The sequence below is a fragment of the Gorilla gorilla genome, chromosome 15, assembly GCF_029281585.2.
Source record: "Gorilla gorilla gorilla isolate KB3781 chromosome 15, NHGRI_mGorGor1-v2.1_pri, whole genome shotgun sequence".
In the NCBI taxonomy this organism is placed as follows: Eukaryota; Metazoa; Chordata; class Mammalia; order Primates; family Hominidae; genus Gorilla; species Gorilla gorilla.
The window spans coordinates 24,051,021-24,078,433 of NC_073239.2; the positions used below are offsets into that span (position 1 = coordinate 24,051,021).

The window sequence follows — 27,413 nt, forward strand, 5'->3', positions numbered from 1 at the left end:
ACAGCTGAGGGGAGGGTGGGCAGGGAGAATCTCAACTTGTCTAAGAACACCCAAGCTTCTCACACCAAATGTTCTTGGGTCTCCAAGGAAGATTCCCCCAAATGATAAAAGCATCCTCATCCTCACATAAAACATGTTTATTTCACCTTCACAACAACCCTATAGATATAGAATAGGCATTTTTCTGGCTAATGTAAAGATCTAGAATTTTAACTTAATATTACTTTTATCAGGTGAATTATTTCAAGATTCCAAAATTCCACGTAATGCAATAGAGAAGTAGGGTAAGCTCATGAATCTACACATGGAGAGAGATTGTAGGTGACCACACCCCAGCTCATGTGAGTCTCTCATCCATGCACAGTGTCCTTCAGCCTGTGCATGGACCCTCATAGTGTGAGGCTTGTCTGTAAACTTTTTCTTCAATGCTTTATATAATACTGCCCTAAATAGGAAGTGCTTAATAAATGCAGTGTTTCCCCGGCATTCTAATTAAAAACAATCATTATTTCCTAAAAAGAAAAATAAAGTAATAAATTAGTAAAATATCTGGGCACTAACAATTTTCAAAACAATAACTACTGGGTATTATGGCCCAAGAGTCCTTAAACTGAGACAGGTAAAAAGTACATTCCCAGGTGCTTTAAACAGTGCAGGAATCCTATTTAACTGAAAAGGGAAGCTAACACTATTTGTCTTCTAGATGCACAAAATTAGAGTTACATGAGTAAAGGAACGTAGTCCAAGACTTTCATATGTCCAAAATGAGCCTCCTACGCTACCATTCCCACATACCAACCTCAAAATGCCTGTACGCTATAAATTTCTGAAAGACCCTTCCATCCCTGTGCCACCAAAGGAAGAAACTCAAGGCCAGGAGTTGAGTGATATTCCAAGGCCCCCAAAGAGAAGTAATGTTGCCACTTCCCACTAAACTCTCTGCGACTACCCTTAAACTGGTGGGAATCAAGGGGGACAAGCAAATGGGACTTCAAAGCCCCTGTAAGGCCACCAGCCTGCTCATCAAGGCTGAGGGAGGTGGGGGCAGTCCAGCGAAACTCTCATAGCTCATGCTTTTGAAGTTTGATCCACTGCTCCCATTAGCTGAGCAGCACAGCCAAACGACAGCTGCTGGTCTTGTGAAGCTTAACTTGCTGGGGCCTTGGCTGCCTATGGAGATGCTGGGAGAGATGGGCACCAGGAAGTGGGAAAAAGAAAACCCTGTCATCTCTTAACTTCAAGCAATCAAAAATGGAGCAGAGGTAGAGACAGGAAGGCAAGCAAGAGAAAAACAGCTGAAAGTATTTGGGGAAATTTTCTTGTATGGCTAAAAACTCTGTAAGAAGTATATTGGTTTTTCTTATGAGACAAACGAAAGCTGTTTAATCAGAAATATGATATAACATGAAGATCTAAAGAAATACAGATGATAAATGCATGCATATATCTTTGAGAATTTTGTTAAACACTTCATAATTAAATTGAATCTGTTTTTATAAGTATTTAGTATAATGACACAATAAGGAAACATTTTCAAACCCTTCATGGGTTTGAAAGACTGTAAGCACTGTCTGTAGGAATTTGGTGCTTCTGTGCCACCATGTGGCAGTCACCTAAAATTGCAGGCATCAATCTTAAAAGGAACAACAAAGTTCAGGAAGGTGTGTTTTAAAAGTCTACTACTATAAACATGGCCTCAAAACTCATACACACACAAACCCCACTCATTTTTCAGGACTTAGAGAAAAAGCTGTCCCTGAAGTGGACAGATTTATTACAGAGAGTCTCTGAATTGCTGCTGTAGGCAGAGACAAATGGGACAAGGAGGAAACTCTCAATTGGTGTTAAAATAAAGTTCACTGAGTATTATTTGCAAAAGCATAAATAAGAAGGCAGTTTGAATGCCCATCATCACGGAAATGATTAAATAAACTGTGGCATATCCACACAATAAAATATTAAGGAGCTGCTAAAATGTGCAATAGATCTTCATATACTGATAGAAGTATATCTGTGACATGTTTAGATAGAAAAAGCAAGTTGTTGAACAGCATGTATAATATGAACTAAATAATCCTTAAAGTGTATGCATTTTTCCATAAAAAGGTTCAAAAATGTATAGAACTATTTACATTGGTTACCCAAGGGAGGGTAAGACTTTTTACTTTTAATTTTGTGCTGTTTAACACAATTTTATTTTTTTCCAGTAAGTATAATTTAATGTTTTTCTTTAAGCAAAGTTCCATAATTATAGAAGTTATATAAAAGACAGCTTGCTCCACCTTTAGCATGTACCCCTGATACTCACTGTACTTGTACGACATTTGCCCCCTCTTTTCCATGTAAATACTACTTATAATGTCACGTTACCTGGTTTCACACACCGTCCTAGGGTCTTGGTCCTGCTCCATATACAGATAGAGAAGCTCTCAGCAATTTCTGCATCTTTCACTACACTCAAGTCTTGCCCAGCTGTAGAGCAGTGGGCTGTCCTGTGCTATAGCCTTAGGGGAAACTAGGACAGACAAAACATGTTGGTCATGAGATTTCTGACTAGAAAAGAGTGAGCCTCAAAAAGAGAACGGCTGACATGTCTCTCTAATCTGTTCCTCTTTCTTGAATCTATTCCCTCTTCTCTGTTCTTAACTACCCCCACCTAGCCCTGATCCACCATTTCTCTCATTACTCCAACATTCTTTAACCCACTCATTTGATTGCAACTACCCTGATCTTAAGCTTGTTCCTTCCTAGTCTAAGTAAGCAAACTCCCTAGAACACACTGGTCTTTCCAGAATTGGAATCCAAACGTGCTTTTGCCCCCCAGTAGAAACCTGTTACATGCTTATCAGCCTAGCCCTCCATGTCTGCCTAACCTTTGATTCCTCAAACTGTTGAGATATCCATATGCTTTTAGAACAGAACCCCAGAATACTTTTTAAAAATTTCCTACTCACAGAGAAGAGACTAATTTCCTTAATATATAGAAAGCCCCTATGAATCCTGAAGCAAAAAAACAATGACCAACAGAAAAACAGGCTAAGAATTTTAAAAATAGTTCTCAAAAAGGAAATACAGATGACTCCTAAAAACATGGAGAGATATTCAATGCCACTTAAAAGACAAGAGATACAAACTAAACTACAGTAAGATGCCATCTGTAACTATCAGAGGGACAAAGTTCAACAAATGTAATAACATACTCTGATAGCAAGAATACGCAGAAATAGGCACTCTCATGCATTGTTGAGTATAAACTGGTAAAATCTCTATCAAGGACAGTTTGGTAATACATTACAAATTTAAATATGCTTAACCTTGACCTAGAAATTTCATATGAAAGGTATTTGTTCTAAGGATATACTTATAGTATCCAACATGATAAATTTCCAAGGATATTCACTAAAGCATCATTTGTCATAGAAAAAGACTGTAAACAACCTAAATTTCCATCACAAATAACTGGTTATGTAAATTATGGCATATTTGTAAGTAGAATACTATGCAGCCATCCAAAAGGATGAAGTCATTCTATATTTATTGACTTTGAATTATTACTAATAGAAACTACAGGAACAAAGTTAAGTACATAGATATATTTCTTTGTGTTTTTTGAGACAGTCTCCCTCAGTCGCCCAGGCTGGAGTGCAGTGACGCAATCTCAGCTCAACCTCTGCAACCTCTGCCTTCCGGGTTCAAGAAATTCTCATGCCTCAGCCTCCTGAGTAGCAGGGACTACAGACACGCGCCACCACACCCAGCTAATTTTTGTGTTTTTGTAGAGACGAGGTTTCACCATATTGGCCAGGTTGGTCTCAAACTCCTGGCCTCAAGTGATCTCCCCGCCTCCACCTCCCAAATTGCTAGGATTATAGGCATTAGCCACCACGGCCAGCCTGTTTCTAAATACCTGAAATAAATCAGAAATGATATAATGAAACAAGGAACATTGGTTGCCTCGAGGGAGGAGAATCAATGGGAACATGAGTAAAAAGGGGACTTACTGTTGACTTTAACCTTTTACTCCCTTTCTTTAATTTTTTAATTTAAACACAATTCATAAAACTGATAAAAGCTTGCCTGTACCAGCATATCCTTCAAATACTATACCCAAATCCATTTTCTTTCATGCACAGAGTTATTCTCTCACCTAAGCCACGAACCTCATCCAGTTAATCTATGCAGGCTGACCCTACCCCCATCAAATTTATGGTTGATTTCACGTCGTTCTCCTGTTTTAAAACAAACCTGGACCTTCAATGAGTCCCCATTGCCCCCAGAGGAAAGTTTAATCCATTAAAAAGACATTCAAACTCCTTTACCACCCAGCCCCAACCTGTGAGACTCCAACCTAGTCTCAGCTACACCACATGGCTCACCATACCTCTCTTACCAAGCTTCTAAATTTTCCTCCCATCTCCTATCCTCCCTTCCCTAACAAAATTACATACGGCCTTTGAGGTCTATATCAAATTACCTCTTTGAAGGTTCCCTACCCCCAGAAAGAACCAATAAAATTTTTCTCTGTACTCCTAAGAATACTTCGCTTATCCTACAAGAAGTTTACTGATTAAAATTGTTAGTCATTTATGGGTCTATAGATGACTACATATAATCTATCGTTACCTCTCTTAGACTGAAAATCCCTTAAAGAAAGAAACCAAGTTCATTCATCATGTATTCCTAGCACCTAAATAACCACTCACACTTACAGTTGTGTTATACACACACACACACACACACATGTATAGTTCGTAGTCACCATTTTCCCCCACATTCCTCATTTATCAAATTGAATTAAGAACCTTGTTTCTCCAAGGCTATTTCTATGTGGTTGGTTAATGTGTGTCCAGAATAACATGGTGCTATCTATGCAACTATACTTCCTAAGTTTAAGCCAGGCTCTTGTGGTTGATTGTTTTTCCTACATCTTGCACAGCTGTCTGGTATCGGTTTGACTTCACTTATTCTTACTGAATATACTGATTGGCTGCAGATAAAAGAAGCACTGGTTTGTCTCCTTGTGAATGATTACATTTGATGAATTAGGTATGCATAACAACTTGGGAAATCAGAGTTACCATTTCAGGAGCAAATGGATATGAAATAAAATCTCTAGAGGGGGAAAGTGCTGACCTGCTCTGCTGCTTTACTCTTAATTCTAAAGATACTATAAAATCTCTTAAAGGGGGAAAAAAAACTAGTTACCCAAGAACTATTTATGACAGTTATTCACTATGCTTCTATTTATTATGCTTCTACTCAAATATAGCTTTTAGTAACTCTGTTTCTTGAGGCAATAAAAAAGGTGGTGGGGAAAATGGCTTAAATGTCCATCAACAGGTGAATGGATAGAACAAATTGTGGTATATCCATACAATAGACTACTTCTCAGCAATACAAGGGAATTAATAATTGATACCTGAAACAACATAACATATCCCAAAATAAGTACGCTGAATGTAAGAAGACAGACCGAAAAAAATACATATTGTTTTATTCAATTTACATAAAATCCTAGGAAATGCAAACTAACCTAATAGTGTCATAAAGCAGATCAAGGATTGCTTAGGGATGGAGTAGAGGCCAGGGAGGGGTAGGAGGGAAGAATTACAACGTGTCATGAAGAACCTTTTGGGTGATAAGTATGTTCACTATCTTAATTGCAGTGATTGTTTCATGGGTGTATATATTTGTCAGATTGTCAAAACTCATAAAATTGTATACAATAGTCCCCTTTATGCATGGTTTTGCATCTTCAGTTTCAGTTACCTGTGGTTAACCATGGTCTGAAAATATAAATGCAAAGCTCCAGACATAAAAAATTCATAAGTTTTAAATTGCACGCCATTCTGAGTTGTGTGGTGAAGTCTTGCACCATCCTGCTGTGTCCCACCTGGGGCATGAATCATCCCTCTGGCCAGCATCTCTATGCTGTATATGCTACCTGCTCATTAGTCACTTAGTAATCATCCAGGTTATCAGATCAAAGACATGGTATACATGAGGTGTGGTGCTATATGAGGTTTTAGGCACCCACGGTGGGGCTTGGAACATATCCACCTTGAATAAGAGGGACCACTATACTTTAAAATGTGCAATTTGGGTAGCAGCCAAGATGGCCGAATAGGAACAGCTCCAGTCTACAGCTCCCAGCGTGAGCGACGCAGAAGATGGGTGATTTCTGTATTTCCATCTGAGGTACCGGGTTCATCTCACTAGGGAGTGCCAGACAGTGGGGGCAGGACAGTGGGTGCAGCGCACCGTGCATGAGCCAAAGCAGGGCGAGGCATTGCCTCCCCTGGGAATCACGAGGGGTCAGGGAGTTCCCTTTCCTAGTCAAAGAAAGGGGTGACAGATGGCACCTGGAAAATCGGGTCACTCCCACCCTAATACTGCGCTTTTTCCGACAGGCTTAAAAAACGGCGCACCAGGAGATTATATCCCGCACATGGCTCAGAGGGTCCTATGCCCATGGAGTCTCACTGATTTCTAGCACAGCAGTCTGAGATCAAACTGCAAGGCAGCAGCGAGGCTGGGGGAGGGGCGCCTGCCATTGCCCAGGCTTGCTTAGGTAAACAAAGCAGCTGGGAAGCTCGAACTGGGTGGAGCCTATCACAGCTCAAGAAGGCCTGCCTGCCTCTGTAGGCTCCACCTCTGGGGGCAGGGCACAGACAAACAAAAAGACAGCAGTAACCGCTGCAGACTTCAATGTCCCTGTCTGACAGCTTTGAAGGGAGCAGTGGTGGAGATCTGAGAACGGGCAGACTGCCTCCTCAAATGGGTCCCTGACCCCTGACCCCTAAGCAGCCTAACTGGGAGGCACCCCCCAGTAGGGGCAGACTGACACCTCACACGGCCGGGTACTCCTCTGAGACAAAACTTCCAGAGGAACTATCACACAGCAGCATTCACGGTTCACGAAAATCCGCTGTTCTGCAGACACCGCTGCTGATACCCAGGCAAACAGGGTCTGGAGTGGACCTCTAGCAAACTCCAACAGACCTGCAGCTGAGGGTCCTGTCTATTAGAAGGAAAACTAACAAACAGAAAGGACACCTACACCAAAAACCCATCTGTACATCACCATCATCAAAGACCAAAAGTAGATAAAACCACAAAGATGGGGAAAAAACAGAGCAGAAAAACTGGAAACTCTAAAAAGCAGAGCGCCTCTCCTCCTCCAAAGGAATGCAGTTCTTCACCAGCAACAGAATAAAGCTGGACGGAGAACGACTTTGACAAGTTGAGAGAAGAAGGCTTCAGATGATCAAACTACTCCGAGCTACAGGAGGAAATTCAAACCAAAGGCAAAGAAGTTAAAAACTTTGAAAAAAATTTAGATGAATGTGTAACTAGAATAACCAATACAGAGAAGTGCTTAAAGGAGCTGATGGAGCTGAAAGCCAAGGCTCGAGAACTACATGAAGAATGCAGAAGCCTCAGGAGCCGATGCAATCAACTGGAAGAAAGGGTATCAGCGATGGAAGAAGAAATGAATGAAATGAAGCAAGAAGGGAAGTTTAGAGAAAAAAGAATAAAAAGAAATGAACAAAGCCTCCAAGAAATATGGGACTATGTGAAAAGACCAAATCTACGTCTGATTGGTGTACCTGAAAGTGACGGGGAGAATGGAACCAAGTTGGAAAACACTCTGCAGGATATTATCCTGGAGAACTTCCCCAATCTAGCAAGGCAGGCCAACATTCAGGAAATACAGAGGATGCCACAAAGATACTCCTCGAGAAGAGCAACTCCAAGACACATAATTGTCAGATTCACCAAAGTTGAAATGAAGGACAAAATGTTAAGGGCAGCCAGAGAGAAAGGTCGGGTTACCCACAAAGGGAAGCCCATCAGACTAACAGCAGATCTCTCAGCAGAAACTCTACAAGCCAGAAGAGAGTGGGAGCCAATATTCAACATCTTAAAGAAAAGAATTTTCAACTCAGAATTTCATATCCAGCCAAACTAAGCTTCATAAGTGAAGGAAAAATAAAATACTTTACACACAAGCAAATGCTGAGAGATTTTGTCACCACCAGGCCTGCCCTAAAAGAGCTCCTGAAGGAAGCACTAAACATGGAAAGGAACAACCAGTACCAGCCACTGCAAAATCATGCCAAATTGTAAAGACCATCGAGGCTAGGAAGTAACTGCATCAACTAACGAGCAAAATAACCAGCTAACATCATAATGACAGGATCAAATTCACACATAACAATATTAACTTTAAATGTAAATGGACTAAACGCTCCAATTAAAAGACACAGACTGGCAAATTGGATAAAGTGTCAAGACCCATCAGTGTGCTGTATTCAGGAAACCCATCTCACGTGCAGAGACACACATAGGCTCAAAATAAAAGGATGGAGGAAGATCTACCAAGCAAATGGAAAACAAAAAAAGGCAGGGGTTGCAATCCTAGTCTCTGATAAAACAGACTTTAAACCAACAAAGATCAAAAGACACAAAGAAGGCCATTACGTAATGGTAAAGGGCCCAATTCAACAAGAAGAGCTAACTATCCTAAATATATATGCACCCAATACAGGAGCACCCAGATTCATAAAGCAAGTCCTGAGTGACCTACAAAGAGACTTAGACTCCCACACAATAATAATGGGAGACTTTAACAACCCACTGTCAACATTAGACAGATCAACGAGACAGAAAGTTAACAAGGATACCCAGGAATTGAACTCAGCTCTGCACCAAGCGGACCTAATAGACATCTACAGAACTCTCCATCCCAAATCAACAGAATATACATTTTTTTCAGCACCACACCACACCTACTCCAAAACTGACCACATAGTTGGAAGTAAAGCTCTCCTCAGCAAATGTAAAAGAACAGAAATTGTAACAAACTGTCTCTCAGACCATAGTACAATCAAACTAGAACTCAGGATTAAGAAACTCACTCAAAACTGCTCAACTACATGGAAACTGAACAACCTGCTCCTGAATGACTACTGGGTACATAACGAAATGAAGGCAGAAATAGTCAGGAAACAACAGGTGCTGGAGAGGATGTGGAGAAATAGGAACACTTTTACACTGTTGGTGGGACTGTAAACCAGTTCAACCATTGTGGAAGTCAGTGTGGCCATTCCTTAGGGATCTAGAACTAGAAATACCACTTGACCTAGCCATCCCATTACTGGGTATATACCCAAAGGACTTTAAATCATGCTACTATAAAGACACATGCACACGTATGTTTATTGTGGCACTATTCACAATAGCAAAGACTTGGAACCAACCCAAATGTCCAACAATGATAGACTGGATTAAGAAAATGTGGCACATATACACCATGGAATACTATGCAGCCATAAAAAATGATGAGTTCATGTCCTTTGCAGGGACATGGATGAAATTTGAAATCATCATTCTCAGCAAACTATCGCAAGGACAAAAAACCGAACACCACATGTTCTCACTCATAGGCGGGAATTGAACAATGAGAACACATGGACACAGGAAGGGGAACATCACACACTGGGGACTGTTGTGGGGTGGGGGGAGGGGGGAGGGATAGCATTAGGAGATATACCTAATGCTAAACGACGAGCTAATGGGTGCAGCATGCCAGCATGGCACATGTATACATATGTAACTAACCTGAACATTGTGCACATGTACCCTAAAACTTAAAGTATAACAATAATAAAATAAAATAAAGAGTGTGACTAAAGGGAAAAAATGTGCAATTTATTATGTGTTAAATATACCTCAGTAAAGCTGTTTTTTTAAGTGTAGGAAGAAGACAGAGGTGAGAGAAGGGAGAGAGAGAAAGAAGTCTGTCCAAGAACATACCTATACAATTCTATCTTAAAGTGGTTTTCAAAGAAGAGGGAATGTTCAACACTTGCAAAATACCTTTCCAGAACGACATTTTCCTGAAAATGTCATTTTCTAGGCAGGTGGGAATTGTATTTTTGAAAGGAGCAGCCAGGTTGCAAGCAGATGATTAATTATCAGGGAAAATCATTGATGTATCATTGCAATTTCACAGTGTTTCTTACAGTTAAAATAAAGCTCCTCCATATCTCTTATAAAGGTATTATAAAGCTTTAATTGATTTGTGTTGGTGAAAACCCTTGGTACCATCATGGAAAATAATTGAATTAAGTATCAAAGTATGAACATACAACTTTGAGTATGATTTTTATATTTTTCTTTATAATAAATATTGGAGGGTGCCAGCTAGTCTAACACATTAATAAACCAGGGAAGACTCAGACCCTAGAGGCTTGCACATCTGTTGATTTAATGTCAAATATAGAATCTAGAGAGATGTTTAAAGAAACTTCTGTAGCTACCTCTACTACTGGATAATCTTGCAAATACCACTTGCCCCCTCATTAAAAAACAATAATGACTTATGCAGGGTTAACTAAAGAATACAAATCTCTAGGATTATTCATACATTTTCTTTTATGGGAAGGTTGAGAAGAATAACTTATCATTAATTCAGCATCACAGTAAAGAAATACAATAAAAATGACAATATTGATCAGGAGGACAAAATAGACTCATATGGAAACAGGAAAACTAAGAATTTGATTGAAAGATGTTTGAGCCACGGGCTGTATCTAAAGTAACAGACACAGCCTTCAGTGTAACAGTAGCTCTTGATTGCGCTTTAAGAATATCATTCAGTGGCAATACACACACATTAGGTCTTCAGTAACTGTTGACATTATTATTCATTATTTTGAAAGTCAAATTGGAGACTGTAATTTAACATCCAGTCAACAGGTCTGGAGATCAAAGTCCCTCACTATTTGCAAAGTAGAAATAAAGAAGATGTTCTATGATATCTCTATTCCAATCAATATAATCAGACATGGGATAGTAGAGAAAACTCATCTAAGAAAATGTTGATCATTAGGCAGAAACAAGACTATTCTTTAAGAAATAAATATCTTAAGAAGGATTCTTTGCTGTGGATCTTTATACTGGTGGCCCACAGCAAACTGGAGAATAACTTCCACATTTTGGGATGAAAATGTCATTACGAGGCACGTACAGATATTGCAGTTCGTTATGGTCACCTATAAAAAGCTCTGCAATTTGTAAGGCTAGACAGAATACAGAAGTCACTAGCCACATGTGGCAATTTAAATTTAAATATGTCAAGTAAAATTAAAAACTCATTTCTTCAGTTGCATTAGCCACATTTCAAATGCACAAAAGACACATGCAGTTAGTGGCCCCCACATAGGAGAGGGCAATATAGAATATTCCATCGTCACCAAAAGCGCTAGTGAACTGCATTGGGCTAGAAGGAAGTAGAGGCTAACATAAGGATGCCAAGTAAGAAAGCCTGTAATACTGTATTTGAAAAAGAGAGTGCTCATTGGTTACAAAGGGGCCATATCATTCAATCTCCAAAGGGGAAAATGGGACCTTGGGTCCATACTCTCCTAGCCTGGCTTTCAATAAATAGTCTAGAGTTAAAGCGCTCTTAATGCCCTTGTGCCCTCTGGGACCTCAAAAACTAAATGTGTGTTTTCCATAAAATATTAAGTCAAGAGAAAGTAAGACAGCACACTTAATGTGAAATAAAGTTCATATACTCCTGTTTAAACACAGATTAGAATTTCTGTCAGAACAATGCCAGTGAAAAGTTGACATTCTAATTAATACAATTTACATTATAAAGCACTGAATATCTTTATCTTGCTATTATGAAATGCCCTCTTTTAAAAGAGTTGAAACTCTACTCAACAGGGAAGTGAGTACTAAGGACAGTATATAAAAACCCATGTACAAGAGAGGTGGTTAGGGTCACTTGCGTTTTTACACACCATCGACTCAGGTCTCTAAAAAGGGAAGCAATACACTCATCCTCTACCACACAGTTTTGTCATTCTTTATCATCTGCAAGGCTATTTGCATGCAGCAACAGGATTTTAAAGCTGTTTTTCTGTTATATAAACATGCTGCAAAAAACAAACACCAAAACCTGAAACATTATCTCTTTCCCCTCTTTTCTCCCTCTCCATCTCTCCCTTCTCTCTCTCACTTAACATCATAGAGAACAACAGTTCTGGAACCCTGTGAACTCGCATACAGGTAGGACTCCCACATAATGTTTATTCAATCCAAATTCTGAGTGTGTAAGAGGGGCAGAAAATCAACCCCACAGTTGGGTACCCAAGGATTCATGTTCATTGCCTTTGTCAATTTTATGCTATCAGTGAAAGGAATAAAGATGAGATCCTTACAGCTTGAATTTTCATTTCCTATGACACGTGCTTTTTCTTCATGCTTTATCACACTCCACTACTTAGTTTCCACCCCTTCATAATTGATATCGGCCATTTGAAGCATTCAGTAAAAACCCCACGAGGTTCATCGAATGTCCCCCAGTCTATAATTCTTGCTTTTAACATTCAGAAGCAAATTCATCTGAGTGTTTTCCACTTCCCCTCCATGGTTTTCTCTATGCACAGGGATGAGTGTAATGACAGTTGTATTAATTACATGCTGAAAAACCCACATAGCAGCAAAAATGATGGAGATCATCATTTTAAATATTTTATTAAAATAACTCAGTGTAGAACAGATAATGTAGACCCTCTTGATAATGAGAGGTTCATTAATTTTACAAGAATTCTAGAAAGCTTAGAATGGTCATCAAAATCATCTCTTTCACTTATTTGTTTTTAAGAAAGGGAAAACCTTCAGTTGCTGCTTTAGAGAACAAGGGTCTAATACAATTTTCTAACGTATTTTTAAATAATTACTTATCCTTCCAGGAAAAGCTTTGAAAGGGTAGCTTGAAACAGAGATGATTTAGGTTTCATAGTATTACTTGAAATGCCTGTAAATTTTCATCTTCTGTGACCCATTAAAATTTGGTTTCATTGACATATAGTAACCTTTGATAAATAAAATTGATATATCTCATAAACAAACAAGCAGTACATTAAAATCCTTTGATTATTGACAGCAAGAACAACACAATCTTGCCTACCAAGTGTGTCTCCAGATACAGTTTAAGGTCATCCATCTCTGCTTTAGGGGGAGTCCAATTCTCTGTAGTTTCCATGGCTTCGTTTAACCATTGAATGAATTCATCCAGTTTGTTTACAAACCCCTTGTGAAAGGAAAGAAAAGGGGAAAAAAAGGGGCAAGAAAGGCATGTTAGTTGGTTATTCTGTAAAAAGCCAATATTAAACGTTCCAAATTTTATCCATGATCAAATCGATCCCACCGCACTCCTATCCTAGTTTCATCTTTGCTGTAATGGAATTTCCACTATTCCTGGACCTGAAGTCTTACCAAAATGGGAAAGAAACTGTCAGTGCTTCCCTCTCAGTTTTTCTCTAGAATCACTTTTCTGGGGAATTTGGATTGGATTGTGGGGCGTCACTGTATGGGTGACCTCAAAACATCAAAACATTTCTGGTGTCTGACAAGCATCCCCCTGCCAAAAAATCAGGTCAGGTCTGCTAGGAACACTCATTGGCTTTGGGGGATTGCCAAATCCTTTACAGGGATTGGCATTCCTGTAAAGATGTTGTTCTTCACCCAGAACCCTGTGGAGTTTAGTTGCCATAGCTGAACTAGAAATATATTTCAAAATTACGTAAGTATTTACAGGTCCTTGGACGAGTTCTGTCCACAGCCCAAATGTCTGTGTCTGAGCCTGTGTGCTACAAATGAAGGAAGCGTAGAAAGTGGGACCAATGAACAAACATAAATACTTGACTTCGGGTATGTACAGACATAAAGATATATTCTTGGCTAGGAAGCACAAATCACAATAATCTTGCAATTTTTCAAATAGTGGTTATAAAATTGTATTGGCCATTTAAAAGTATACATCTGTAGAAACAGAAAATATTTTGAAAATATGAAAGCCCAACTGCAAACCTAAGTGAAAGAAATGGGGCTGGGCTCCTGCTTTCCATGTCTGGGTAAACACCACCACCTGGAGGTCATAAGGAGCAAGGGCAGGCTTCCACACATAACTGGGAATGGGTTGAGATGCCGTTACCCTATTAAACTTAACCCGTTCTTCAGATCTGCCTTTCAAATAATCTTGATTAATATTTTTAATGCTTAACTGAGGATGTCCTGACACCGAAGTGGAAAGAGGTAAAAGTAAATATTTTTTATAATGTTTCTCACAAGCTAGGTTTTGCCATTAGGGTTTTTCCTAGATAATATTTTAAGATTCATAAACCTTTAATTCAAGCAATTAGATTACCTCAAAAAAAATCATGAGAAAAAGACAAAATGGAATTGTGGAGAGTGTTAAGTAAAAAAACAAATAACACTCAGGAACACAAATAGTTTATTAGAGGGGGACAAAGCAGAGATGTGGGCACAGAGTCCCATAGAGTCAGATCATACCATACTGCCATGCTCTGGTGTGTTGCCAACCTGTTTAGATAGAGCTCAGTCTATCATCCCACATAGTGGTACATCATATGGTTTCCCATATTCATACATGTTTCCAAAAGCTTTTCCTATTGAAAATCTCTCTATTGTACCAAGTCTCCAAGGAGAGTCACACCCAGGGATACATATCACAACCAGATTTCACAAATGCAAGATTTCTCATCTACATTCTTTCGAAAATCTATCCCAACTGGTTAGATTTGATAAAACTAATGAGAAATATCATCTTAGAGACATCATAATCACAAACTGAGACCTACACAATTGTAATTGGCTGAGCTGGGAACTATATGGTAGTTTAACATTCCTCCAGTCCTAGACTCCAACCCTAACTGATCGACAACATCATTGAGGTTTCTGTTGGTTATCACTCGGAAGATTTTCTTCCAGGTGAGGTGAAAATATTTCCAACAGAGAAGGTTTCATAAATTTCATACAATGTATTCCCTTACTAAGTGAATTTTCTGGTGATCTACCAAACTCAGCCTTTTTTTCTAATTTTCTCATATTGCAACTCTTTCCAAATGCCAAGAATCCATGCAAGATCATTCATTTTGCCCCTTCTCCTATCTTCAGGGTATCAGTTTGTCTGTTCTTTTGCCTTTCCTGCATTTGCATAAATTTGAGAGTTGCTTTGCTTTTCATCTCCTCCCAAATACTTGGCTCTTTTAATATCGAAGTTACACTTACTCAAGCTCAATCTTCTCAGTAGAGTGTCCCATCTGTTCAAATTGTTATTCCCTAAACTCCTTTATCTGGTAGACTACCTAGGGCTCAGAATATTTCACAGGTTCATATCTGACTTGATGTTTACCATAGATCCCTTCAGATGTGTACAGTAAATCTGTGAGCAGAAATAAGGGCAGAGTCTGTTAGAAATCCAGTCCTAATTCTCCATACTCTCATAATTAAAATTTTCGTGAAAACTTAAGAGACCCTTTGCTGACCAGATGGACTTACAGAAGTATTGTCTGTCATCTGTGGATGCTAGTCAGAAAAGCAGAATTTAGATGGTTTATAAATGGGAGATGAAAATAGTACTTTATACTTCTTACAGCATTAAACAGTTTTTACTATTGTATTTAGAACTGTGTTGTTATATCTGTACATATAAATTGGTTTGGGGAGAAAATTAAGTCAGAAAGTATATTATTTAGGGAACAAGTGGTTAAATCCAAGAAGATAAATAGTGAAAGACGTTATTTGAAATGTAACTAGTTAAAAAACCATTCACTATCTTCTCCCCTTCAAAAACAAACAAAAATAACCTGTGTGTGTATGTCAGTGCATGGTTGCTTCATCATAAAAGTTAGTCTTAGCCAAAAAGCACTAAACAATGTGTCAGGTTTCCTAACAGAACCATGATTACATAGTTAGCTGAAATCTGTGAGATGCAGATTAGACAAAACCCATTTGTCCTGGGTGAACATTTCTGGATGGCACCTCTGTGTATCCCAGCCAGATAGCAAAACAAGGCTGTCTGATACAGGGGAAACAGGAGTCCTCTCAAGGATTCTCTCTGGGTTTCTTCTGAGTTATATCCCACCCTCACAACTTTTTATTTGTTGTACATTTCCTATCTCTTTTCTTGCCAATACTAAAAAGTTTCATCACTCACAATAGAAACCTGAGATATCCCAGTGTTCCTAACTTATAATAAAAGCTAAGCACCCCTTCCCTTTAGGGAGATCTAGCTTTCCACCTCCCTTCCTGCTTCTATGTGTAGCCTCAAGAATATAAACAGAAATCATGAAAGAAAGCAAAATTGGGGTCCATTCAATTCATGATACCTTTATCACATGCTATTTTTCCACTTCACTCAGCCCCCTCTATCTGTGTACTATCACCAGGTTTCTGTGTATAGTGGACAGTGTACTAGGTACTCTCCCCCTATCAAGAGATGTGCTTAGAAAGACCAAGAAAGTGCCCCTCTACGCACAGACCATGTGGATGTGCAGGTGTATTCACATTTGGACACACACAACAAATACTTGATGCCCATTTTCAGAAGTTCTGCTGGCATCTTTGTGGTGTGAATGAAAGAAAATAAGGATGACATACGAAAATGGAAAGAAAATTTAAAAAGTATTTTGAAACACAGATCAAATCCTAATGCAACAAATATTGATCATTTATTTTTTCATTTAACAAATATTTATTAAGTGCCTTCTATGTGTGAAAAAGCACACTACCAGATATTGCTGAAAATACAAAGATAAATATCATTGTGGCAAAAATTTCAGCAGAACATACAGCATGTCTAAGCCCTGAATTCAAGTAATTTTAATAGTCAAAAAAGATTACAATAAATAAAGAGTTGGGACACTCTCCTGGATATTGTGAAATTATTATATCTGTATCGGAATTCTGTCTGTATCCAAGTTTGTTCTCATTCTTATTATTGGCCTACCTATGTGTGTTTCTAATATTCTGAATTCAAATTTACTTCTCTGGAAAGTCAGAGGACTATAAAAATCAGATTTTCTTCATGATATAACCCAATGCCACCACTGCACTACGTGAAAAGTACATTTTATGCATGTTCTACTCTCTGCCACAGGCTGAATTACAAACCTTTGAAAGGCTGCATTTTAGCCTTCATTGTTCAAACTCCTCCTGCTGTATCTGTTCAGTGTCCTTCCTGTTATTTTCTACCAGTGTCCTTATTGTCCCTTTCTGCTTCTTCTTCCATTACTTTTCTTTGCCTCCCTGACAAGCTGTCCAGGAGCACATGGAGAGTGACCTAGTCCACAAGATCCTGTCCTCCTGCCCACTCTCATGGATTGTTTCCTTCTTTGTCATACTCCTATTTTATACAGGCTTTGAGAGTCTGTAGACCCTTGTTTGGCACCAAGCCAGGATTCAACCCCCAGAAGAAATCCTGGTCATCAAACTCGGAAGAAAATGGAACAGTGGTTGGCCCTCCTACCAGTGGTTGTCAGCATACCTCCTACTTTCAAATCATTTGCATTTTGAAAGTTCCTTCGTGAGGGTAAAAACTTACTTTTAAACTTTCTAAAACATCAATCTCTTTAAAGACTAAGAAGCACCGTGAAAGTACATGCAAATGTATACTTACTGGTTTGTGAAAAATAATTCGCTGGAGGCTTTGGCTGGCTAAAATACACTTGAAGATGATTTTCACAGTGAACACTTACAGTCAAATCTTGCAAAGTGCTACACTCTCCCAACAAGTTAAGAATACTCATTATTTCTTTTCCTAACTCTTTCTCCTCTACAACAAGCCTTGTTTGGTTAAATATAAACTATCTGGGTGGTTACCTTTGCCCTCTGGCAAGGCTGTCATATGGAGCTAGAATAAAAAGGAGGGACTTCCTTGTGCCGTATATGGGGCCAGGGAACAGCCACATAGTGGAAAACAAGATATGACCCCTGCCTTGTGGAACTGAAAGTCGAAGGGTGATTTTTAAATGGGATTACATAATTATAGACTAAAATAAAGTGGAAAATTCCGTCTCTACAAGAGGAAATGGGAAGTATACAGCAGGAAGTAAATGCTGTGTTGTCACCACAAATCTTCGAGATGGTGTTGATTATGGTCATTTTACAGATGAGGAAACTGAGGATCAGAGAAGGTAAGTGACTTGGGATTTGAACATGGATCTCACTCCAAAGTCTATTCCTCCCACAGTACCACGCCACCCTCTAGAAACAGTGTTCCTGCAGACAAATTATCAGACCCAGGTCATGGAGAAGTAGCATTTATTCCCAGTTTTAAAGTCTTGGCACTGAGATAGAATTCGCTGAGTCCTAAGTCTCCTACCCTTCTCGTTCACTATTTTCTGTTGTTTTTTTTCCTAAAACGGAATTTGTGATGAGACTAAATGCTTAACAAGAAACACATTTATTTTTAGAAAGCAAAGATTACTGTAAAGTTCATTTCTAAGGCACAGAAAATTTAAATGAAAAATTTAAGGGCGTTACATGCTTGAATGAGCCCATTCTACCAGTGCTCAATTACAGATGGGCTTGACTCAGTTTAATCACAGAGGAGATGGCCCTTAGTTCTCAGAAGGCGGTTGAGCCACCCTCCTGAACTGTTAATTCCTTTTGGTATTTGCTGTTTGGAAGTGTATGTGAATGTGTGTGTATTCATCCTCAGAGTAATTCATATTTATTAGTGGACAGAGAAATTAGGCATGATGTCTGACTCAGTCTAGATCAAGTTAGCTGCCTCCACACAGAAACTTGCTGAAGAGTATCAAAAACGTGAACTATTTTCATTACATTTTATGTATTTATTTATTTATTCATTTATTTTTTAGAGACAGGGTCTCTTTAGAGATAAGGCTAGAGTGCAGTGGCATGATCATAGATCACTGCAGCCTCCAACTCCTGAGCTCAAGGAATTCTCCTGCCTCAGCCACCTGAGTAGCTGGGACTACAGGTGCACACCATCACACCCAGATAATTTTTTATTTTTATTTTTGTAGAGATGGGGGTCTCACTATGTTGCACAGGCTGGTCTCAAATTCCTGGCCTCAAGTGTTCCTTCCACCTCGGCCTCCCAAAGCAAAGGTATCACAGGCACGAGCCATTGCACCTGGCCTATTTCACTATATTAAAAAAAAAAAAAAGTCAGCTTCTGCTGTTGAAACTTTTAAACTATTATGCTCTCATCTGGACAATTCTAGCTGAAACAAATAACCCTCAGATGGTACTCACTATGTGCCAGAACCTGTTTTAAGTATTTTGTACAAGTAGATCATTTAAGTCTCATAATGGCCCTGTGAGGTAGGTACTATAGTTATCCCCATTTTACAGATGAGAAGAGTGAGGCCCAAGAGGTAAGGAAGTCTGCCCAATATCCTACAGCTAGAAGGTGGCAAACTCAGTACCTGAATCCAGAAAGCCTCACTGGCACCATAAGAAATCATGAACAGTCAGATGATTTAACAGCTTGACTATGTCCCTTGCAGGAATCAGAAGAGAACTAAATGAGGATTAATTTGGGGGCACATGGGAGGGTATATTAAAAGGGGAAAAAGTGCTTATCATAAGCCAGTGTGGCTAATGTTAAGAAAACAGTTGCTACAGCCAGACAAAACTGAATTTGATTCATTTAGTTTATACCTAATGACTTAATGTCTCTGAACCTTAGTTTCTTCATCTGTAAGATAGGGACAGTAACATTCATCGTGGGATTACATGAGGACAATAGGAAAAATATAGTTTAAAGCCTGATGTAAAACAAGGGCTTGATCAATGATTATTTAAAAAAAATCATTCCTAATTAATAAAAGTTCCAATTTGATCTTTTATCTCAAAATTTTTTTATTATTCACTAAGTCTACAGCACTGTACTAGGTGCTGGCAATGAGACGGATTTTAAAAGTCCCCACACAGGCCAGGCACAGTGGCTCACACCTGTAATCCCAGTACTTTGAGAGGCTGAGGTGGGCAGATCACAAGGTCAGGAGATAGAGACCATCCTGGCCAATATGGTGAAACCTTGTCTCTACTAAAAAAAAAGAAAAAATACAAAAATCAGCTGGGCGTGGTGGCATGTGCCTATAATCCCAGCTACTTAGGAGGCTGAGGCACGAGAATCACTTGAACCCGGGAGGCGGAGGTTGCAGTGAGCCAAGATTGCTCCACTGCACTCCAGTTTGGTGACAGAGCCAGACTCTGTCTCAAAAAAAAAAAAAAAGTCCCCACACAGTCACAATATAGGGGGTGGCAGCAAATGCTCTGGGCATTTAGAAGAGAGAGTCATGGCTTTCACCTCACATGGTCAATGAGACAGCATGACGGGGGCAGCATCTGAACCTGCAGGTTAGCAAGAATTTCACCACCCAGCTACCCGACCAGTGGATCTGGAGGGGATCACGTTTCTCTACTAATTGTCACAAGTTTCAGAATAATCTGACTTAATTTTTCAAACGGGCTACATTCTTTGGAGCCTATCTTTACATCAGCAATGGGGCTACCAAAAAATAAGAGCTAAAGGACATCATGATCCTCTTATCCACAGTAAAGGTTTGTTTAGGCTCTAAATAAGGTAAGTAAAATTAGAACCTTATTTAGAAAAGTAAAATTAGAACTTTATTTAGAAGCAAAATTATGCATTGAGATTTTTACATACATATTTACCAACATATATAATCTTCTGTTTTTGCGCATAATTCTTTATACACATAGTTTCTACATAAAATGTCTAGATTTAGATTTTTGCATAACAACACTCAAATGCAATTTACCTTTCCCAACCAACTAACTATATACTTAATGTGCCACCAAGGCCCAGGGGCTCAAGACAAAGTGCTAGAGAGTTAAAAGCTGTGCTTTGAACTCTACTACCTAACTTACATACCCACACTCCTACCTAGAAAATCCAACACAGTATGAGTAATTGACAGAAGAGGAAAGATAGTGTATGCTTTTAGAACAAAGATTGAAGAGAAAATAAAATGGTTTCAGTCAGTGTTGACTGTGATGCCACCAAAAAAACTCAAATACTGAAACGCCTAATGAAATATTTAGCTTCTTTTCTAAAGGTTGAATGAGAAGGCTTTAGAATATAAAAATATTCCTGATAAAATTGTTCCAGAATAAAGGTAAAAACTGTCAGTGGGAAAGAAAGAGCAAAATGGCATGGAATGGTATTATCTAAAGCTACCCAGGTGGGAAGTTCTATTCTGAACTCAGCATCATGTAGAAGGAATATTACACTGAATCCACAATTTCTTCAAATACTATTTATAGAGGTTTCAACTGGGAAAAGAAGAACCCAGAAAGATTCCTAACTCTTATGATGGGAAAGGGATTCATCTAACAAATCTAGAGATTTTGAATTCAGTTGCTCCCTATGGGTTTATAAAAAGAAATTATCAGTCATTCTAAGGGCAAAACAAGATTGGAATGCATATCATCAAAGTCTAATAAAAATAGGTACAAATGAAAAAATAGGAATAAACTGGAACAAACAATAGGTTAACATTAATTGAGCACTTACTACACACCAGGCACTTACATAATCCTTACAACAACCCTATGATACAATATTACTGCACTCTCCATTTTATAGTGAGGAAACTGAAGCACAGACAAGATCAAACACTTTACAAGCTCCCAACATTGTCAGGTATGAAGCTGGGGACCTCTCATTCAGGTAGTATGACTGCCCCAAAGCTTGGCAGACTTCCTCTAGGTGAGACCTTGCTTCAAGCACCCCCAATCCTCCAGAGACACTGGATAAGCAGATCAGATCATCTTTATCTGCCTTTAAGTCTCAAATGAGCACCTGAGATACTCATAACTTAGAATTTAGGATTATGATAGTTTAATGGTTTAATTGTAGGTTTTTCATATCTAGTATTATAATTAACAATATTTAACATTTAGGTACATCTACCAGCTATTCTTCTAATAACTTGTGAAGTTATTGAATAGTCAAATTTCCCCATTGTACAGATGAAGAGGCTAAGGCATAGAGAAGTTATGTCATTTATTTAAGGTCATATAGCTATTAAGTGGTTATTAAATAGTTTTGTTCCAGGGTCTAAGCTCTGGACTACTGTGCTATATTCTCTCTCTAACCAGATTTGTTCCCACAAAGTCCATAGAGAGGAAACAAAGGACAGTCACATTCTCTGTTGTTCACTCCTATTTTCCAAGCTTCTCTGAGAACCCCAGCTCTTGTCACATAGTTCAATCATTCCTATCAGAGCCTATTTTAGATCATTCTTCCTATACTCTGTGCTCTCTCTTTTCAGCCTTTCTTTTCTTTCTTCCTTGACTATTGTTGTTTTGCCTCTTTTTTCTCTTTCCTCTTCTCCAGCCCCTCCCCTCCTTTGTTCCCCACTCCTCTCCTCTCTTCCCCCACTTCTCTTTTTTCCACTTGCTCATTGTTTCTTTCTTTTTTCTACAGTTCAAAGTCTCCTCCAGCCTTGCTAGGGCTAATCAATCACTTTAAATAAACATTTCTGGACATATCTATAAAGTTTTAGTGAAAAGGGCTGACTCCTTGACACTGAAGTACAGACCTGAAAATGTTGTTTTATTCCTTGTTTAGATTAGCTCTAAATACTTTCCTGATTAGTAAGAACTCTTGCACATCAAATATCTGGAACAAGAGTGAGTGTGGCTTGTGGGAGTATTTGCAGAATACTAAGATTATTCAAAAGATTACATGTGATTGTTGAGTTGTTGTTTATCTAAGTACTCTAAATTTCCTCCAGGGAATATATAACAAAATTATTATTCAGCAATAATAAAGTTATTATTTTTAGAAAAAAATTGGAATTCCATGTGAAGAGTTTATCATACTGAATGAGCAAGAAAATGCTACGGCCAATTTTCTACCAGAGAGCTTCAGGGCGGCAAATCAGTAAATGCTAACAACTCAACCAATGTACTGTCATGGGAGCCAAGAAGACAGAAAACAGTATTATCTAAACACATCTGTTTGGAAAGGGGTAAAGGAGAAAGAAAGGTTCCCATAGAGATTAGAAGCACAGACCCAATTTTCAAAAGGCTCTTAGAATTAATCTAGCTCAAAGCTCCCTCCATTTTACAGATGAGGAATCTGATGCTCAGAAAAGGTAAGTAGGCTGGGCACGGTGGCTCATGCCTGTCATCCCAGCACTTTGGGAGGCCAAAGCAGGAGGATCATTTGAGTCCAGGAGTTTTAGACCAGCCTGGGCAATATAGTGAGACTCCATCTCTACAAAAAATAAAACATTTGCGGTCAGGGTGGTGTGCACCTGTAGTCCAGCTACTCTGGAAGCTGAGGTGGGAGGATTGCTTGAGCCCAGGAGTTCCAGGCTGCAGGAGCTCTGATTCACTACTGCGCTCTAGCCTGGGTGACAGAGCAAGACTCTGTCTCTAAGAAAAAAAAAATTAAGTACTTCACAGAAAACATTCACTCACCAGTAGGTAGCTGAGCCAGAAGAACTTAGGTGCTGTGTAATCAAGTATAGAGACCTAATTGTTCATTTTTAAAGTTTTCATAGACATCTTTTAGAAAAGATTTCTAGAGGTCAAAAAAAAAAGTACAGAACTAGAGTTTTTAAGAATAATGTAAAACTTCAAAGTACTATTGGCTTAGCAAATTGAGTACACTATTGGATAGCACTAGGCCAGCTGAAGTAAGGATTAAATTGCCTTTTTTTGTTCAAACTCCATGTGTATGAGTAAACATACACGTGTGTATTAAGTTGTTTATTCAAAAAAGATTTATTGAGAGTTTACTATGTATCAGAAATTGTATTAGGCCCTTGGGACTCACATATACATAACCCAGATTCTTCTCTTAAAGAGTTCAGAGCACCATAAAGCATGAGATATATGATAATGCAGACTCATGGTTCTTGGACTTTTAATCTTGAGTCTCCTATTCAGAATTATTGAGATCCCCAGAAAGTTTTTGCTTCTTTGAGCTTTATCAATATTCATTTTAACAATTTAAAAATATGTATTAACTAAAATAATAATATATATTAACATAAATATATGAACATTTTCAAAAACAGTGAAAAGAATGGCATTATTTTAGCTGTATTCAAATCTTATGAATGTCTGGCTTAATAGAAAATGGCTGGATTTCTATTTCTACTTCTGCATTTAATCTATTACAGTATCGCGTGTTATGGAGCTTCTGGAAAACTCTGCTATACACAGAATGAGAGTGAAAAAGGTAAATAACATTTAGTGTTGATATGAAAATAGCTTTGACCTTGTGGACCCCCTGAAAGGGTCTTGAGAGCCTCTACAGGTGCCGAGACCATACTGTGAGAACCTCTTGCTGTAGATCATCCCAAGTGCTCAGGAGCCATTGAAAAGACATTTAACTCACTCTTTGGGCATCAACGGGGACTTTCTGGAGGAAATCACAGGAAATTGAGCCCTGACAGATAAGTGTAGTGATTCAGAAAAAGAATAGAGGGACTAAGAGGAGCAGGGAATGGCATTCCTAAAATGAAGCCCAAGAGAGAACAGCTTATTCTGAGAACTCTAAGTAGCTGATCCTGGCTAACTAACACTCAAGAGACAAATACGAAACACTTAGAAATGAGGTTGCAGAGTCTGGCCAGGAGCTAGGCCACAGACAACATGCTCTGTAGTTTGTACTTTATCCTAGAGACAATGGAATGGTCATTAAAGTTTTGATGCAGAGAGTGAGAGAATCTGATCGCTTCTTAGAAGACTCACTCTGGCTGCAGTGTGGAAAATGATTGCCAGTTGAAAGGCTGAGAGCAGAGAAGCCAGTTAAGAGGCTGCTATAGCACTCTGAAGAAGTTGATAAGGCTAAACTAAAGCAGCTCAGTGGACATGGGCAGAACCTGCTAGGTTATAGAGAGTACTCAAAGGTAGAATGGACAGGACTAATTGGATTTGATGGATGATGAGAAAGATGCTAGAATCTGGGATGACTGCCAACTTTCTATTTTGGTTGGAGGTACCATTCCCTGAAAGAGGAAATACAAAATTCAGAAGGAGAATTTTTTCCAGTTTTTCTTAAAGCATTAAAAAAATAGTTTTGCAGGAAGATCATGAATATGATATTATGGATCATAAATTTGGTTTCTCAACTTAATCAGTTGAAGCATTTAATAAGACAGCTAGTTGTATAAGCCTGGAACTCTACAGCAAGATCTAGTAAGAGAAAGCAACATACAGGGTGTACTAAAGACCATGGGCACAGATGAGATAGCCTAGGAACAGTATGTAAAGGGAAGATCCACTTGTGTCATCTACATTATGAGGCCCAAGAATGCAATGCACTCAACGTTGTTCACTCTGTCCTTCATTCTGTTGTCTGTCTCAATGATTCTGACACTGGCTGTGCCTCAAAATCAACTGTGAAACTCTTTAAACATAAACAGAATTCAGAGAAAAGGGATTTCCTCAAAGTCTCTCAAGGATAGAAAGATAAAGAGCCAACAGCTGCAGAGCACTGGAAACATTTAGTGTTGATCTTGGGAAAGAAAGTATTTGCTGCTACTTTGTGACAAGCTTGCAAGATCTGGTAATAACCAGGAGACAGGATGTTCTAACAGGAAGTACTGTGGCTTGGGAGAGACAGATTCTACTTGTAAAATGAGGGCATTGAGCTGAATGATTTTTCATGCCTTCTGACTGTTAACATCTGAGGTTCTTGCACATAGAGCTTCCTTCAAAGCCTGAGACATTCAGACAACTTGCCCCTCTTCCAATCAGGGAACTGATCTTTGGAGTCTTCCACATACCCTCCCAATGCCTTCTACTCCATTCACTATATCTATCCTTCAAGATCAAGCTCAAATGCTCCTCTCCCAACAAATCATCCCAATCTATTGCTGCCTTTCCAATACACTTTCTCAATCTTTGTATATTTAGCAGTCAGGGGTTTGAGGGACAGTTCAAAACCTATTACAGGCCCTTCCTTTTTCATCCCTTAATATACTGTAATGAATCTACCTCTAGTTAAAGAGTTCTGTAAGAATTATTATTTATAAGCATATAATTATAAATATGTATTATAAATACAGTCGGCCCTCCATATCTGTGGGTTCTACATCCGTAAATTCAACAAAGCTTGGATTGAAAATATTTTCTTTAAAATGGATGGTGACATCTGTACTAAACATGTATAGACTTTTTCTTCTTGTCATTATTCTCTAAACAATACAGTATAACAACTATCTACATAGCATTTACATTATATTAGATATTACAAGTAATCTAGTGATAATTTAAAGCATACACAAGGTGTGTAGGTTATTTGCAAATACTATACAATTTACATAAGGGACTTGAGCATCATTGATTTTGATATCCACAGGGGGTCTTGGAACAAATCCCCCACAGATACTGAGGAACGACTGTATGTATAAATACCAATTATAAATAAATAAGTATATATTATTCATAAGGTTGTTGTGTGACAATATTATAAATTAGAATGTTGTTTGTATTTGTCTGAACACACATTCATAGCATAAATTTCCCTATATAAACTTCCTAAGATGTCAAAGAAGTACATTAAATAAAATTATTGGGCCACTTAGAGGAGAATTATCTCGAATACAATTTAAGAATCATCTGACAAGGCAGGAAGACAAGGCAGAGTCTTACAGAGAAGAGGGTGCAGGAATCTGGGGTGGCCATGACAGGTCCCACGAAGGGCGAAGGGCACCCTTAACCATTGTGGGTGAGAGTTGTATGGGAGGCTGAAGCTTCATGATAACCAAGGTGGCTGAAGGTGGAAGGAAAAAACAAGGTGGTGGCATTTGATGTCAAAAGACCAGTCATCTCTATACAAGGAGCTGCTAAGACCTGACCCTTCCCCTCCCACAGTACTAATAATGAGAACAACAATAACAACCACAAGAGCTAACATTTATTGAGTGTTTACTACATGCCAGGTACTATTCTGAGCTCTTTACACATTTTAAGACATTTAATCATGACTCTCTGTGGCAGATATGATTTTTAATTCTCCTTTTCAGGAGGAAACTGGAGCACGGAGAGGTCAAGTCACCTGCTTACAATAGCACAGGTATTGTAACACAGGTGATAAGCTGAGACATGGTTTACACAATATGGCTCCAGAGCCCACATTCATAGTCACCATGCTTCACAACCATCCAGCACCAAAGAACGCCCTCACCCATTAATATGCATTCCCCCAGAAATCTCTTACTATGAATGTATCTTTTCCTTTACTGTGGAGTTCCATCTACTAGTTTTCTGAATATTCATCCTTTTGGTACCATGAGCAAGGTTGTTTTGGAAGTTCTTCCCAGCCATGTTTCCCTTGTATAAAAGTGTGTCTAGAAAGTGAAATGGGCACCGATATGATTTTTCATGGACCCTGCATCCTATTAAGAAGACTCTGGTCAACAGCCTTCTTAATAGGAATAAATACAATGGCATGCACCAAACAATATAAAACTTTAGATGTAATAAGGATAGGATAAGGAAAATAGCTTTAATGAAACTTTGTGAGGTGAATGTGATTACTACACTACAGAATCCAGCCTTAAACT

General features: G+C 38.7%; 1 protein-coding gene across 3 annotated transcripts in view; it reads right to left on the reverse strand.

Annotated features, from left to right (window-relative positions):
* Positions 1 to 27,413, reverse strand: part of AKAP6 (A-kinase anchoring protein 6) — a 624,256-nt gene that overhangs the window by 241,678 nt on the left and 355,165 nt on the right. For all 3 annotated transcript variants that reach the window (XM_031001840.3, XM_031001839.3, XM_063697705.1), the window contains one exon: positions 12,989 to 13,111. In XM_031001840.3, the coding sequence (XP_030857700.3) occupies positions 12,989 to 13,111 (123 nt within the window). The remainder of the gene's footprint in view (positions 1 to 12,988; positions 13,112 to 27,413) is intronic.